The 12,636-nt window shown below is 39.8% G+C and overlaps 1 protein-coding gene across 1 annotated transcript in view; it reads left to right on the top strand.

Moving 5' to 3' along the window:
- The window catches only part of scn1lab (sodium channel, voltage-gated, type I like, alpha b), a 48,426-nt gene that overhangs the window by 24,612 nt on the left and 11,178 nt on the right, over window positions 1-12,636 (top strand). The window contains exons 14-17 of the mRNA XM_084425473.1: window positions 6,526-6,764; window positions 7,161-7,334; window positions 7,683-8,039; window positions 9,585-10,076. Of these exons, the coding sequence (XP_084281599.1) occupies window positions 6,526-6,764; window positions 7,161-7,334; window positions 7,683-8,039; window positions 9,585-10,076 (1,262 nt within the window). The remainder of the gene's footprint in view (window positions 1-6,525; window positions 6,765-7,160; window positions 7,335-7,682; window positions 8,040-9,584; window positions 10,077-12,636) is intronic.

The raw sequence follows: 12,636 nt of genomic DNA, 5'->3' as shown, positions 1-12,636 counted from the left end.
CAATAATCGCAATATAACATTTTCCCCAAATCGTGCAGCCCTAGTTGGCAGGATGACCAGGTGGACTACCGGTCTAGTATAAACATGGCCCTTTATCTCCACATCAGCTGACCAATGCAGCATAAACTTCCCGTAACTCTCTTTCACCCCCATGGATGTTTGTACCTCAATCCGACCATAACTCTGCTGGTGTCCCTCTCCTTGCAATAAATCTTCTAAGAGCTATGAGGAATGAGTCGGTAGTCATGCTAGAGAATAGGTCTAAATGCACCACTCTCGTGGTCAGGCAATACCCCACCACTTCTCTGTGCATCTTCCAATTTTGACCAGAAGGGGTCCAAAACAGTCCACTCCACAGGAAAATGAAGGCAGGCTTGCAGAGCCAAAGGCGTGCAGAAGGTAGATTCAACAATCCCATTTAAGGGATTGTTGGCTGGGCCCTCCACATTGGCATTCTTGGCAGTCATACTGAAACAGCCGGACAGCTTTCGGTCTCGTAGGATCCAATAGTATCTTCTTATTTCTGCAAACAACTGTTCTGATCCAGAAGGATGTAATTGGTGATCATAATAGTGAATGATCAAAGGAGTGACGGGATGATTAGGATCCAGGACCAGAGGATGTATAACACATGCAACTGTCCTTAAACGAACTCCTACCTGTATCAGACCACTGGACGGATCCATTTCAGGGGGTAGGGTAACTAGTCAACTTCCGGACCTGACCAACTTTCCAGTCCCTAACCGTTTGAGGTCATCATCGGGGTTGTCTGCAGAGATTACATAATGCCAGGAACACTTATCCATCAGCTCCTGGATCTCAGGAGACTCGGTAGTGACAGGACTCTGAATTCAAACATTGTAGGACCATGGTAGAGTCTGTCCACAGAGAAATAGTCTTGATACATAGAGTCAACTCTGTTTCAAGTAACTTAGCCAACTGTGCTGTGACTAGACTCCTGCAATGTTCCAGTCTTGGAATGGATGTGAGCTTGTGTAGGAGTGACACGGGAGCGTACTATAATGAGGGACAGGTAGGTCCGACCATCCTGGTCGGTAGTCAAGGGTAAGCCACCGCTCCATATTCCTGCTCAGATGTATCCAAGAAGATATGTACCTCATGGATAGCTCCCATGAGTTCCTCTTCCCATGCATTCCAGGACCGGAGGAGCTCAGGTAGCAGGTTGGGGTCGACCCATCCTCTCTTCTTGTTCCACAGTTGCTTAATGATGACATTTGCTCTAGTCATATAAGGTAGAAGCTATCCCAGAGGGTCGTACTGAGTACCTTGGACCTTACATATATTCCTAAAAGTAGGAGTCTCATATATCACAGGGTGGTGTTTGTATGACAAGGTGTCCATCCGCCAGTTCCAGCTCAGACCCAGTGTTAGATAGATTTTATTTTATTTTTCTTTACTTTTACTTTATTAATCCCCACGGGGAAATTTATACCAGACTCTAGGACATCTAACTTCTCCTTCATCAACCATAGTTCCACACTCGCAGCTCGGGCATTGGTTGGTAGGTGATTCAGCACACCAGGATCATTCAAATCCAGCTCTAGAAAGGGTATTCCTTAGTCTATCAATCAAGCATCAGTAGTAGGTACGCTCTGCAGGCAGTTATCAAAATAAAAACATCTATCCCCGAAAGCCGAACAGCCTTATCTGTCAGGGAGTGTTGCCGTACATGTCGTTGTAGTGCATAGGTAGCACAGCAGGGATTGGAGGTTGTGCCGAAGAGTAATACATGCCACTTGAGAATCTTGGGGGCCTCATCCATCTTCAGGTCCCACCAAAGGAAACAAAGTAGAGGATGGTCCTCAGGTAGAAGACAGGCCTGGTGGAACATGAAGAGGATAAGGATGCCCAACAGAGAAGCCCCAAGGGAGGGCCCTGGCAAGAGGAACTGGTTGAAGCTTTGGACTTGGTACTGATGGGAGCAGTAAAAGACAATGCAGAACTTTCCATTGTGACTAACAATTTGGTGAGGGATGTACTAGCATTCACGCAGATCAGGTATAGTGTCAGTCACTTCCCGAACAGCTCCTATATCAATGCGTTTCCTCATCTCCTCTTTATAGACCTCAGCATTTACAGGGTCCTTCAGGAGACGCCTCTCCACGCTGTGAAGGGTAAGTAGGACTTACTCCTTAGGTGAATTCAACAAAGGCATGTCCTTTCGCTGCAGTAGGGGCATTGCCAACTGATTGATTCCCTCTATTTCCAAGGTGAGAGTCTGACTTAGTGTGTGAGCCCTTAGACATCAGCTCGGCATCATAGCTGTGGCACCAGGTTTCGTAACAGAGCCAGTTCGAAAGGTCAACCAGATTAGGGGTTGTGCCAGGTTGGCGGAACATGTGACGATGAAACTCAGTCTGCTGCTCAGGAGGAAGGTTACTCAGAAGGTGCGTGACCTGGGACCCACAACTCAGCTCCAGTTTACCTCACGTCCCAGGGTTCTCAGTAGGCCCACTAGTGACTTCACCTGGAGAGCGAACCACAAAGGCATAGATATCACCTTGTTTGATGTCAGGACTCTCAGGGACAATAGCGATCCTCCTTAAGGCTAGCTTATGTGGTTGGCCAAATTTCTCATGTTAGTACAGCCATTGTATCGGTGAATGGGGCAGGTGAGTTCAAATAAGCATCCGTTATCATTCTGGCCTCCTCAAGCTTAAGGTGATCCACTAAGATCTGGTATTTGAAAAGTTAAGTCCCATCTGGGAGAGCAGGTGTTTGCTGGTCAACGTCAGGATCAGGCCATGGCAGTGGGGAAGCTCAGTTTCCATCCTCCGCAAAGGTTGTGGACTCATATGGCCTCACATGGGGACTGGATAACTGCGATGCCAGTGGTTGTGCTGGTCAGAGATTCTTGCCTCTGGCTTGACTGAGGTTGGCTTGAGCCACTTGAACTAATTCTCTGACTTTTGCACAGACTTCTCTCAACTCCCACAAGTCTGCCTGGAAAGCTTGATGGGTCTGCATTAGTTGAGCATGCTCACGGCGCAGATGCTGTAGCTCACTGTTGTCTGTAGAGGTAGTGAAACCAGCTGCCTGAGTCGAATTCGAGGAGAAGGATGGCTGATGGAATTCGGTACACTGTGGAGGCCTGTAACTTGAGGACATGATCTGTGAGTCATCAGAACAGACTATTATACCATCATACTCAGCGACAGGTCTGCCTTGAGCATATTGTACCTCATATTGCTATAGGTAAGTTGGAGGACGAGTATGGTGCTTGGGGCGAGCTGCTCCTGTAATCTCTTCATCAGAGTCCATTATGTCAGAAGGGAATACTCAATCCGGAATGAACGACTAATTCTGTTGGAGAGTCTTTTAGACTGTTAGGTTCTGATTAGGTAATTAATGAGTAAATCATCTGGGTGCTGGTCAGAGCACAAATGAGGAGACAGATAATCAGCTTAACACTGTGTATTGGAGGCTGAGGAATGGTCTACAGATGTATATTCAAAGATGTACATAGTCTGAAAAATAATAAGTACAATAAAGATAATGAATTAACTAAATATATATAAACAATAATAAGCATTCATTGTTACAGAAGACAATAGAAGTATCCCCAATTCACATAAGTGAGGTTTCTATACACAAACATATAGTTTAATAAACAAAAATAAGGTATTTCACAGAAAAATACATGGCATAAGCGATAAGTTGACATTACTAAAATACAGTGCTCATTTTTTTATAGAATTGTGGCGTAAAGGAGCAGCATTCAACCAAACATAATGTTAATCACTTGATCGGTATTATAACCAAATACAGATTAAATTGCCATGAAATCCTAATCTTTATTTTCAAAGATTTTAACAAAGTTGTGTGTGTTGAACATAATAGAAGACAATACCATCCATTAGTTTTAATTGTTGGAAAAAACGAGTTAATTTTAGCCTTTTTTGTGCTATTTTCATCTTCCGGGTTTAAATTTGTCTTTCTTGTCAACATCACAGGATGTGACGTTTTCTTGTACATCGACCATCGACTCATTGACTCCTCATAATTATTCATGACAGCATGCGTTGATTTCCTATGCCAGTGACAGGTGCTTCAAACTGTGAGATTGGATACAGTAAGTGAGAGATGCATGAATGAGTCAAAAATGAGTGTTTGTTTTTGCTTTGGAAGAGGTTCTGCTTTGCATAAGTTCTCTTCAATAGATCCTGTGTCTCTGACACAAACATGATTTACCCACACTGTGAGTGTAACCGGTCTTTATTGCCCTTTAACCCATCAAATGGCTTATAAAAAAATAAGCCTCAAAAGTTATTAGTGCACGTTCATATATGTTTTCGATGCAGAGTACTTATGTGAACGGCTGTGCATGTATTTGTGCATTAAATGATAGCTGTCACAGGATATGTATGTATTTGTGTAATTTATGATGAGCTTATAAAACCATGTATAATATATGTATATTGTGTTGCGTGTAATGGTGAATTGCAGTGGGCATTTGTGGGAAGCTTAGATGCTTTTAATTCAATGAAAGCTAAATAACATGAATCAGAAGCCAATGCTGTGTTGTCCGTATCCCCTCTTCCCTCTCCACTCCGCAGCTTATACCACTGCCATTTTTGTAGAATTTTTCAAAACTGTGGTGGGAGCTTACTGGTGCTACCTGAAACCCTGGGATATGACGGTTAACATCACAACATCAAGAACCCTTAAAATTGATCTGTATCTTAATAAAGAAAGAATAATCACACGTTAAACAATACAACAGATCTGAATAACACAGAACAATCACTTCATCGTTCAGAACACTGTAAACCCAAATATAATGCTAATTTCTTACCTTGAGATCAATGACTAACACTTAGATGTTACTCCTGAAGCAATCACCACAAACAAACTGGAATTAATAAGCTTTCAGCTGGCGGCTCGAAAAGATCGCAGCTACACATTGTATGGCGGCAGCTCAACTAACTATGCTGCTCGCTACCGGAATATTACTACGCCTATGGTTTCAAAATAAAAGTCCCTCTTGAAGGAGCCTTTACATTATGAACGATTTTAGAAATAGTAATTTATTCTCATAATAAATGAACTCATTCACCTGTAGTGTTAACACCATCAAATATTCATGCAAAGGATTGTAAAAAAAATTACATTTATATAGCTGTGCACTGCTTTCAGAATGTTAATATTATATGTTTCATTGTATATCTAATCAATCAAAAATGTACAAGTACACTTTACACACACACACACACACACACACACACACACACTCACTCACACACACACACACACACACACACACACACACATATTGTTGGGTTTCTGTGTTTTATTGGGACTTTCTGCATTTTTACATTTTCAAAAAACATAATTTAGTATGATTTATAAGGTGTTTTCCTCATAGGGACCAAGAAATTTCTACATTTTGTCCCCACAATGTAGAATTTACCAGGACCCCTCCACCCCACACACACACTCATGTACTGACATTTAAACACTGACTGTCATGTTGCTGCTGACATTCCAGTGCAATTAGCACCTCTGAGCAAATGCACTCTCAACATATTCATCTAATATTCAGTCATCACATATACTCCCTAAACCTCACATCCTCACTTCTTTAACAAACAGTGTCATATACAATTTTTTTACAAATCAACTTCCCTATTTATTTCGGCAAAATCCAGTACTTTACAATATTTGTATATTTAAATATATGTATGTGAACACTAGGCTTGTCTGTATTTTCAAATGTCCCATATTTGTGTTGATCAATCAGTCACATTGATATTTATATTCCATTAAATGTCAATTGCAGTAATGACATGATGCCATGATTAATTGTGCTGTGCATCCCAGTTTCATCACTGCAACCCATTCAGAAAGAATATTTGGAAAAAAATATCTATAAATTTCTATATTTTTTTTCACACAGCATCGTGATAGAGTGGTTACATATTAACAGGGCCATTTCAAATGGAAATTAGCTAAATAATTTAACCGTTTTCTGTGATCAATTGCAATTGATCTTGTTATGCAATTAACTAATATTAAAACTGGTAATCCCCAATAAATGCACTGACATATATATCTTTTTTTAATTTTAGTTTGTCCCTCTGGCAGTGTCATCAAATGTGCACTGTTTTACCTTTCTGATAATGTGCTTATATGTACCCTTAAGGTGCTAATATGCACCTTTTAGGCATAAATAGGTACTGCACCCGTGACAAACTGTTTTAGTCCCAAAGGAGCAAATTTAACATATTTTTTTCTGACTGTGTATAGAACCAGGATAAAGGGTGTATGTTTTAAATAATATTTGAATCTTTTTTAAGCACTATCAAGGCCAGTATTGCTGGTATCAATACCAATACTAATACTTGTTAATTCTATAATGTTAATTCTATAATTCTATAAAAAAAAAATATTTCTTAGGGTACAATTAGTAATTATAGCCATTCAACTGTTTTTGCAATTCAACATTATATTTGAAAGCCAAAATGTAATTATCTTTTCTAAACTTTATTTAATCTGTGTTCACAGAACTCGAGGAATCACGGCAGAAGTGCCCTCCTTGTTGGTACAAATTTGCCAACAGCTTCCTGATCTGGGACTGCTGTCCAACCTGGCTGAAAGTGAAGGAGATTGTGAACATGATCGTGATGGATCCATTTGTTGACCTGGCCATAACCATCTGCATTGTTCTTAACACCCTCTTCATGGCTATGGAGCACTACCCCATGACAGATGGATTCAACCATGTGCTGTCAGTTGGGAACCTGGTAAGATCTGAATGGCAGATTCTCATTACTGCAGTACAGTATTTGTAATTATCCTTTATTTTATTTAAAAGCAGCACACAAATACACTATTGGTAGTAATTTTACTACTAAGTTGAAGCAAACTCTTATGCTGCTCTAAAATGTTAAACCGCTTTTCCAACGTTGGCCCGAACGGTTCTAAGAACGGTAAGGAACAGTTTAATATTTTTCCACTAGAGCTTGGTTCAGCACGGCTCGATTACATAATGTTTTCGGCCCGGAATTCTGTGATCGGCACAGAATGGAACGGTTAAGCAACAAGAACAGTTTGACACGCTGGTGGAAAAGTGCCTTTAGTTGTTGAGGTTGTTTAGTTATTTCAGTTCTGCTGATTTTTTCCTGTTGGGCTCTGTGCAGGTATTCACAGGAATCTTCACAGCAGAGATGTGTCTGAAGTTAATTGCTCTGGACCCATATTACTACTTCCAAGCAGGCTGGAATATATTCGACGGCATCATTGTGAGCCTGAGTCTCATGGAACTGGGCTTGGCCAATGTGGAGGGACTTTCAGTGTTGCGCTCATTTAGATTGGTGAGCAAATCTCACTTCTCGCCTTCCTACAGAGGTCTCTGATTTTTGTTTGTATACAGTGGGGTTCGAAGGTTTAAGAACACTAGTGAAAATGGTTCTATTTAGCTTTTTTCCCCTAATTTAATACTTTTATTTTCATTACAAATAATGTCATAAACATTATAAATTTGACTCAAATTCACAACAGTAGCACTTGAGCTGCTTGAATGCCACTTGCTTGTGGACTGAGACCATTGAGAAACCCAAATTTCGGCTTTCATTTAATACTCCATAAATTCAGGGTTATGACTTGATCACAAAACATCACTTTTTTAACATTCCCTTTCTCATTCTCCTTCTTGCCCTTAGTTAAGGGTCTTTAAGCTGGCAAAGTCTTGGCCCACCCTGAACATGCTGATAAAGATTATTGGTAACTCAGTTGGTGCTTTGGGAAATCTAACCCTCGTCCTGGCCATCATTGTCTTCATATTCGCTGTGGTGGGAATGCAGCTGTTCGGAAAGAGCTACCGTGAGTGCGTCTGCAAGATCTCGGTGGACTGCGAGTTGCCGCGGTGGCACATGGACGATTTCTTCCACTCCTTCCTCATTGTATTCCGGGTGCTTTGTGGCGAATGGATCGAAACCATGTGGGACTGCATGGAAGTGGCTGGACAGTCAATGTGTCTCATCGTCTTCATGATGGTCATGGTCATTGGAAATCTGGTGGTAAGACCAATCATGCCACAAGGAGACACCTGGAAGATGGGCTTTCCCTATAACTTCCTTCTTCTATTGTGTCTTCCTGTCTATTCGTCTCATGTAAATTTACTTTGCAGTTTTATGTATCCCGCATTGGTGGCTGTGATTTTGGCAAGTAGGACATGCTCCTGGATCAACATCTTTGTTAATCCTGCAACAACATTCATATGAACTAATCAGATTTTAAGTGTAGACTATGGGCAAGGCTTAAGGCTTTGAGTTCAGCAATGTCCTGTCTATCAGATTTTAGGTATGTAATGGTTAAGGTTTAGGGTTAGGACAATATTCTACAGAAAGTTGATCCAGGAACACTGCTTTTCTACAGCTTCAGTCATTTGTTAATATTCACAAATGAAAATGTAGTACAGCTCAATTCAAATTTATCTTAAGCATTCTATTTTGATTTTCAAGAAATACAGAAAAACTGTAAAATACAATATTTACCAATACAATAATACAACCCCTGTTATCGGACACTTACGGAACAAATTAATCATTGGTCATTTTTAGTACACATGAATATGGTGTTCGAAAAAGCATTGGTAAGCAAAAATATTTACTATTGCATGATGCTACATGCATGCTGATAGGTGTCTGCATTAAGCCCAAGACCACTGTTGAAGCATGAATTAAAGTCAGCAAAGCATCTTTTTAGCTGTTCAGTTGAATAAAAACCGAACTGACTACGATCCTGTTATATGAGTGGATCTCATTAACATTTCACATTTTAACAAAGAAAAAAATTAAGCCTATTTTAGGACCAACAATTTTTTTTTTGCATTTTCATGACATTTAAGGATATTTTCCTTTCCTCATTCTCATTACCACAAATCATGTTTTTTTTTTTTATTCCCATTATTCTTAGTGATTCTGTATTTGTATTACTATAATAAACTATTTTTTTTTTATGTGTCATGTTGGATAAAAGCATATATTACTAATTTTACATTAAAACAGTAAAACATTATTTTCATCTTATCACCGTTGATTGAGTCCTAAAATAGTATTTTCATTATTTTTTTTATTTTTTTTTGAGGTAAAAGTTTTGGGTCAGTAATGTTTTTCTGTTATGCTCAACAAGGCTGCATTTATTTGATCAAACATGGTAAAAACAGTAATATTGTAAAAATTTAAAATAACTGTTTTCTGTTTTTAATATAATTTATTCCTGTTATTGCAAAGCTGAAATTTCTCCAGTCTTCAGTGCCACATGATTCTTCAGAAATCATTCTATTACGCTGAGTTGGTGCTCAAATAACATTATTATTACCAATGTTGAAAACAGAAAGTATGTACGGTCACTTATGATCAATTTAATGCATTCTTGCTGAAGTATCAATTTCAAAACAAAACAAAACCTCCCAAACTTTTTACCCAGATATGTTTCTTAAGAGCTTTCAAGAGATTCACCCGTACATGTCGTGATCATTTCTGAGTAGAATTCATCTAAAATTCATCTTATCACTGCTTGACCTTGCTGATTGTGAGAGTGTGTGTGCTGTTGTGTGGCAGGTGCTGAACCTGTTCCTGGCCTTGCTCCTGAGCTCTTTCAGTGCCGATAATCTCGCGGCCACGGATGACGACAACGAAATGAACAACCTGCAGATCGCTGTGGGCAGAATACATAAAGGCATCGCACTGATCAAGTCAACTTTGCGCCAGTTCCTCCAAAGCCTCTGTCTGGCCGGCTCTAAACCACGTGCACTAGATGAAGAGAAACCCCTTGATGACCTCCACAGCGACGGCAAGGAAAACTGCTTGTCTAATCACACTCCGGTGGCAGTCGACCTCACTAAAGACTATCTGAGGGAGGTTTGCGTTTCCCCTGGTAACGGGGTGGAAGGTCACGTAAAGTATGGAATTGAGGAAGGCGACTACATGTCGTTCATACACAATCCCAGCCTTACTGTTACAGTACCGATTGCGGTGGGAGAGTCGGACTTTGAAAATCTGAACACGGAAGATTTCAGTAGCGACTCGTCTGACGTCGAGGGCAGTAAAGAGGTAAGCCGGATTTCAATGACTAAGCAGAAATTTCTATTTTAATATGCATGAAACACAATTCTGAGTTTTTGTTTCAGTGTCGGAGAGATTTGCTATGTAACGTAATGTAAAAAAGTCATTTTAATGGTTTATTTTTTATTGATTTAGGTTTGTTTGTAATTCATCAAGAGTCAATGTCTCTTTCCCTGTAGGGAACAAACAGTTGTGTTGAGTCATATTGCCATTGCATCATTCTCTGCTCAGAGCTACAGCCCATTACACGTGTGTTTGTGTGTGTGTACATGTGTATTTATTGTGCCATGGTCTTCAGGGCAGTTTGTCCCTGTTCATCTGCAGCTAGTTAAGACAAACCTCTGGGCATTGTAGCAGGTAGACTTACTGAGTATACTCATTATATCAGTACACGTTCTCATAAACACGCACTGTCTGGCACACACACAACCTCACACACACTCTAATGTGTATTATTTACGACCAACTGAGCAGGAATGGCATCATGCATCCCAGACTATGAATGAGGCTGTTGAGGAAATTGCTAAATTCAGCATCCTTGCCCAGGGTGAAATTGAGTATGCTTAACTGTCTGTATGTTTGTGTGTGTGTGTGTGTGTGTCTGTTATTGTCTGGCTGTATGTGTGTGTTTGTATTCCAGCACATTTCCATGCTTTTCCAGCAGTACTGTCACTGTGCTTAAACTTTTCTCTCTCCCCTCTTCTAATTTGATCTATTTCTATATCTAATTTAAGTGGTTCAGTGTTGAAGTTGCAGACGTTATTATCCATGTTATGTGAAGTGTGTATCTCCTCTCTGTGTGTGACCTGTTATTGCAGCGTTATGACAGACGAACCCCAGGTTTTCTCTGAGAGAGCCCTGTAAGAGACTCACCTTCCTCCTCACCCACACTAACCATGGAGACTGCCTTTGTCATCTAAATCAGACCAAACTATCGTCTCTCTCTCATTTTATCTCTCTTTTTGGATCGGATTGCCCTTTTGTTTTATGTTTCTCAATGCCTGTGCCCTCCCCTCCCTCTTAAACAACCCTATTTTGCACCGAAGAGAGACAGCTGTCAGCCTTTTTGTTTTGGTTTGTTGTTTTCTACATGACTTTGTGTTTCTGTTGTAGCACTGGGCTTCTTTTGCAGTACCTTCAGTCATATGGAATGAGCAAGATCATCATTTTACATCAATAGCCCATTGAACATCTTTCTGTTACATTAGCTTGTATGTTTTGTTTTTTTGTACAAGCTATAAGTGAGCATTCAGAGCTAAATTACCTGAAAACAGGAAGTGGTTGAGTGTGTGTGTGTGAGGAGAGGTGAGCTTTGAAAAACACGAAACTTTAATTATTACTGTCAATGTAGAATTAGTCAATCTCTGAATGATCCATATTAGAATGAAGAAAGCTAGTTGATCCAGCTACAAGCTTAGTAAATAGAGTTTTATGATAAACAACTGTTTTTAAAGTGCACTTATCTTAACTTGCATATAAATATTCATATTAGATGGCAGATTTTGATATTGTTATTTGCAAATATTATTGTCATATATTGCACTGTAAACTGCTGCAATTGTGGGAATCTGTCTTCATAGCAGTTGAAGGCATTTCTCAATCTGCTGAGGTGTGTAATTGCTAACTGCATTTATGTCATTTGTTGTTGCATATACAATGAGGAGGGTTCTACTGTGTTGGAACCAAGCCAATGGTTAATTTAGAAAGATATTTGATGATAACTTCTTGACTTTATGGCTTCTGTGCCTCGTGCCTCCTTATATTTGTCTGTCAGTGAGATAGATCTATTCTTAATCGGCTTTGAAGACATGAACTGGAAGTTAGGGAGTACCAGAGAGTAACAGGAGATTAGGTACCAAATCAGAATGTTTCACCCCTTAGACTTTAATCCATCTATTAGACTTGCTTTAGATCCAACATCAAAAAATATGTCAGATTAATGAGAGGCTTAATTAAAGCTTAGAGATTCTACAGTGAATACATTCAGTCTGGGTCAGGGCAGCTTGTTCAGGTTTGCTCAGCCTCTTATATTCCTACTGTGATTAAAATGTTAGAGACATTCTGGAAGATTCTGAAATTGCACACAGCATGCTTACATCATTCCCCCGCGCCGCATTAGCTGGGTGCCATGGCAACCAGCGCTCCAGCTCAGTTTTAGACAGCATCCTCCTCTATGTATTTTTTAGCCTCCCTCTGTTTCTCTGAGTGACTGTTTTATCAATCCAGCGGCTGCAAAACCGTCAGAATGGTCAATGTCTTTATGACCCACAATTCTGTTAGGTAAAGAAATACACTGTGGTCAAGAATAATGTACTGTATCAGATAATAAGTTTGCACCCACCACTTTAGGTGTACAATAACATCAGACAATGTAATCTTAAATCATCAAACTTATTTATGGGAAAAGCTGTTGTGTTATTTTTCTGCAAAATAACATTGTCTTTCACCACTTTTTTTAAACCTATGAACCCCTTGAGTGTCTTAAGGGTGAATATTGTTAGATAATTACGTCATCCCGTAAAAATCGATACGTAATTTTGTTTTCCCA

This window comes from Rutilus rutilus (genome assembly GCF_951802725.1).
Source record: "Rutilus rutilus genome assembly, chromosome: 12".
Lineage (NCBI taxonomy): Eukaryota > Metazoa > Chordata > Actinopteri > Cypriniformes > Leuciscidae > Rutilus > Rutilus rutilus.
Note: the sequence above shows the minus strand (reverse complement) of the source record. Positions and strands in the feature narration are given on the sequence as shown.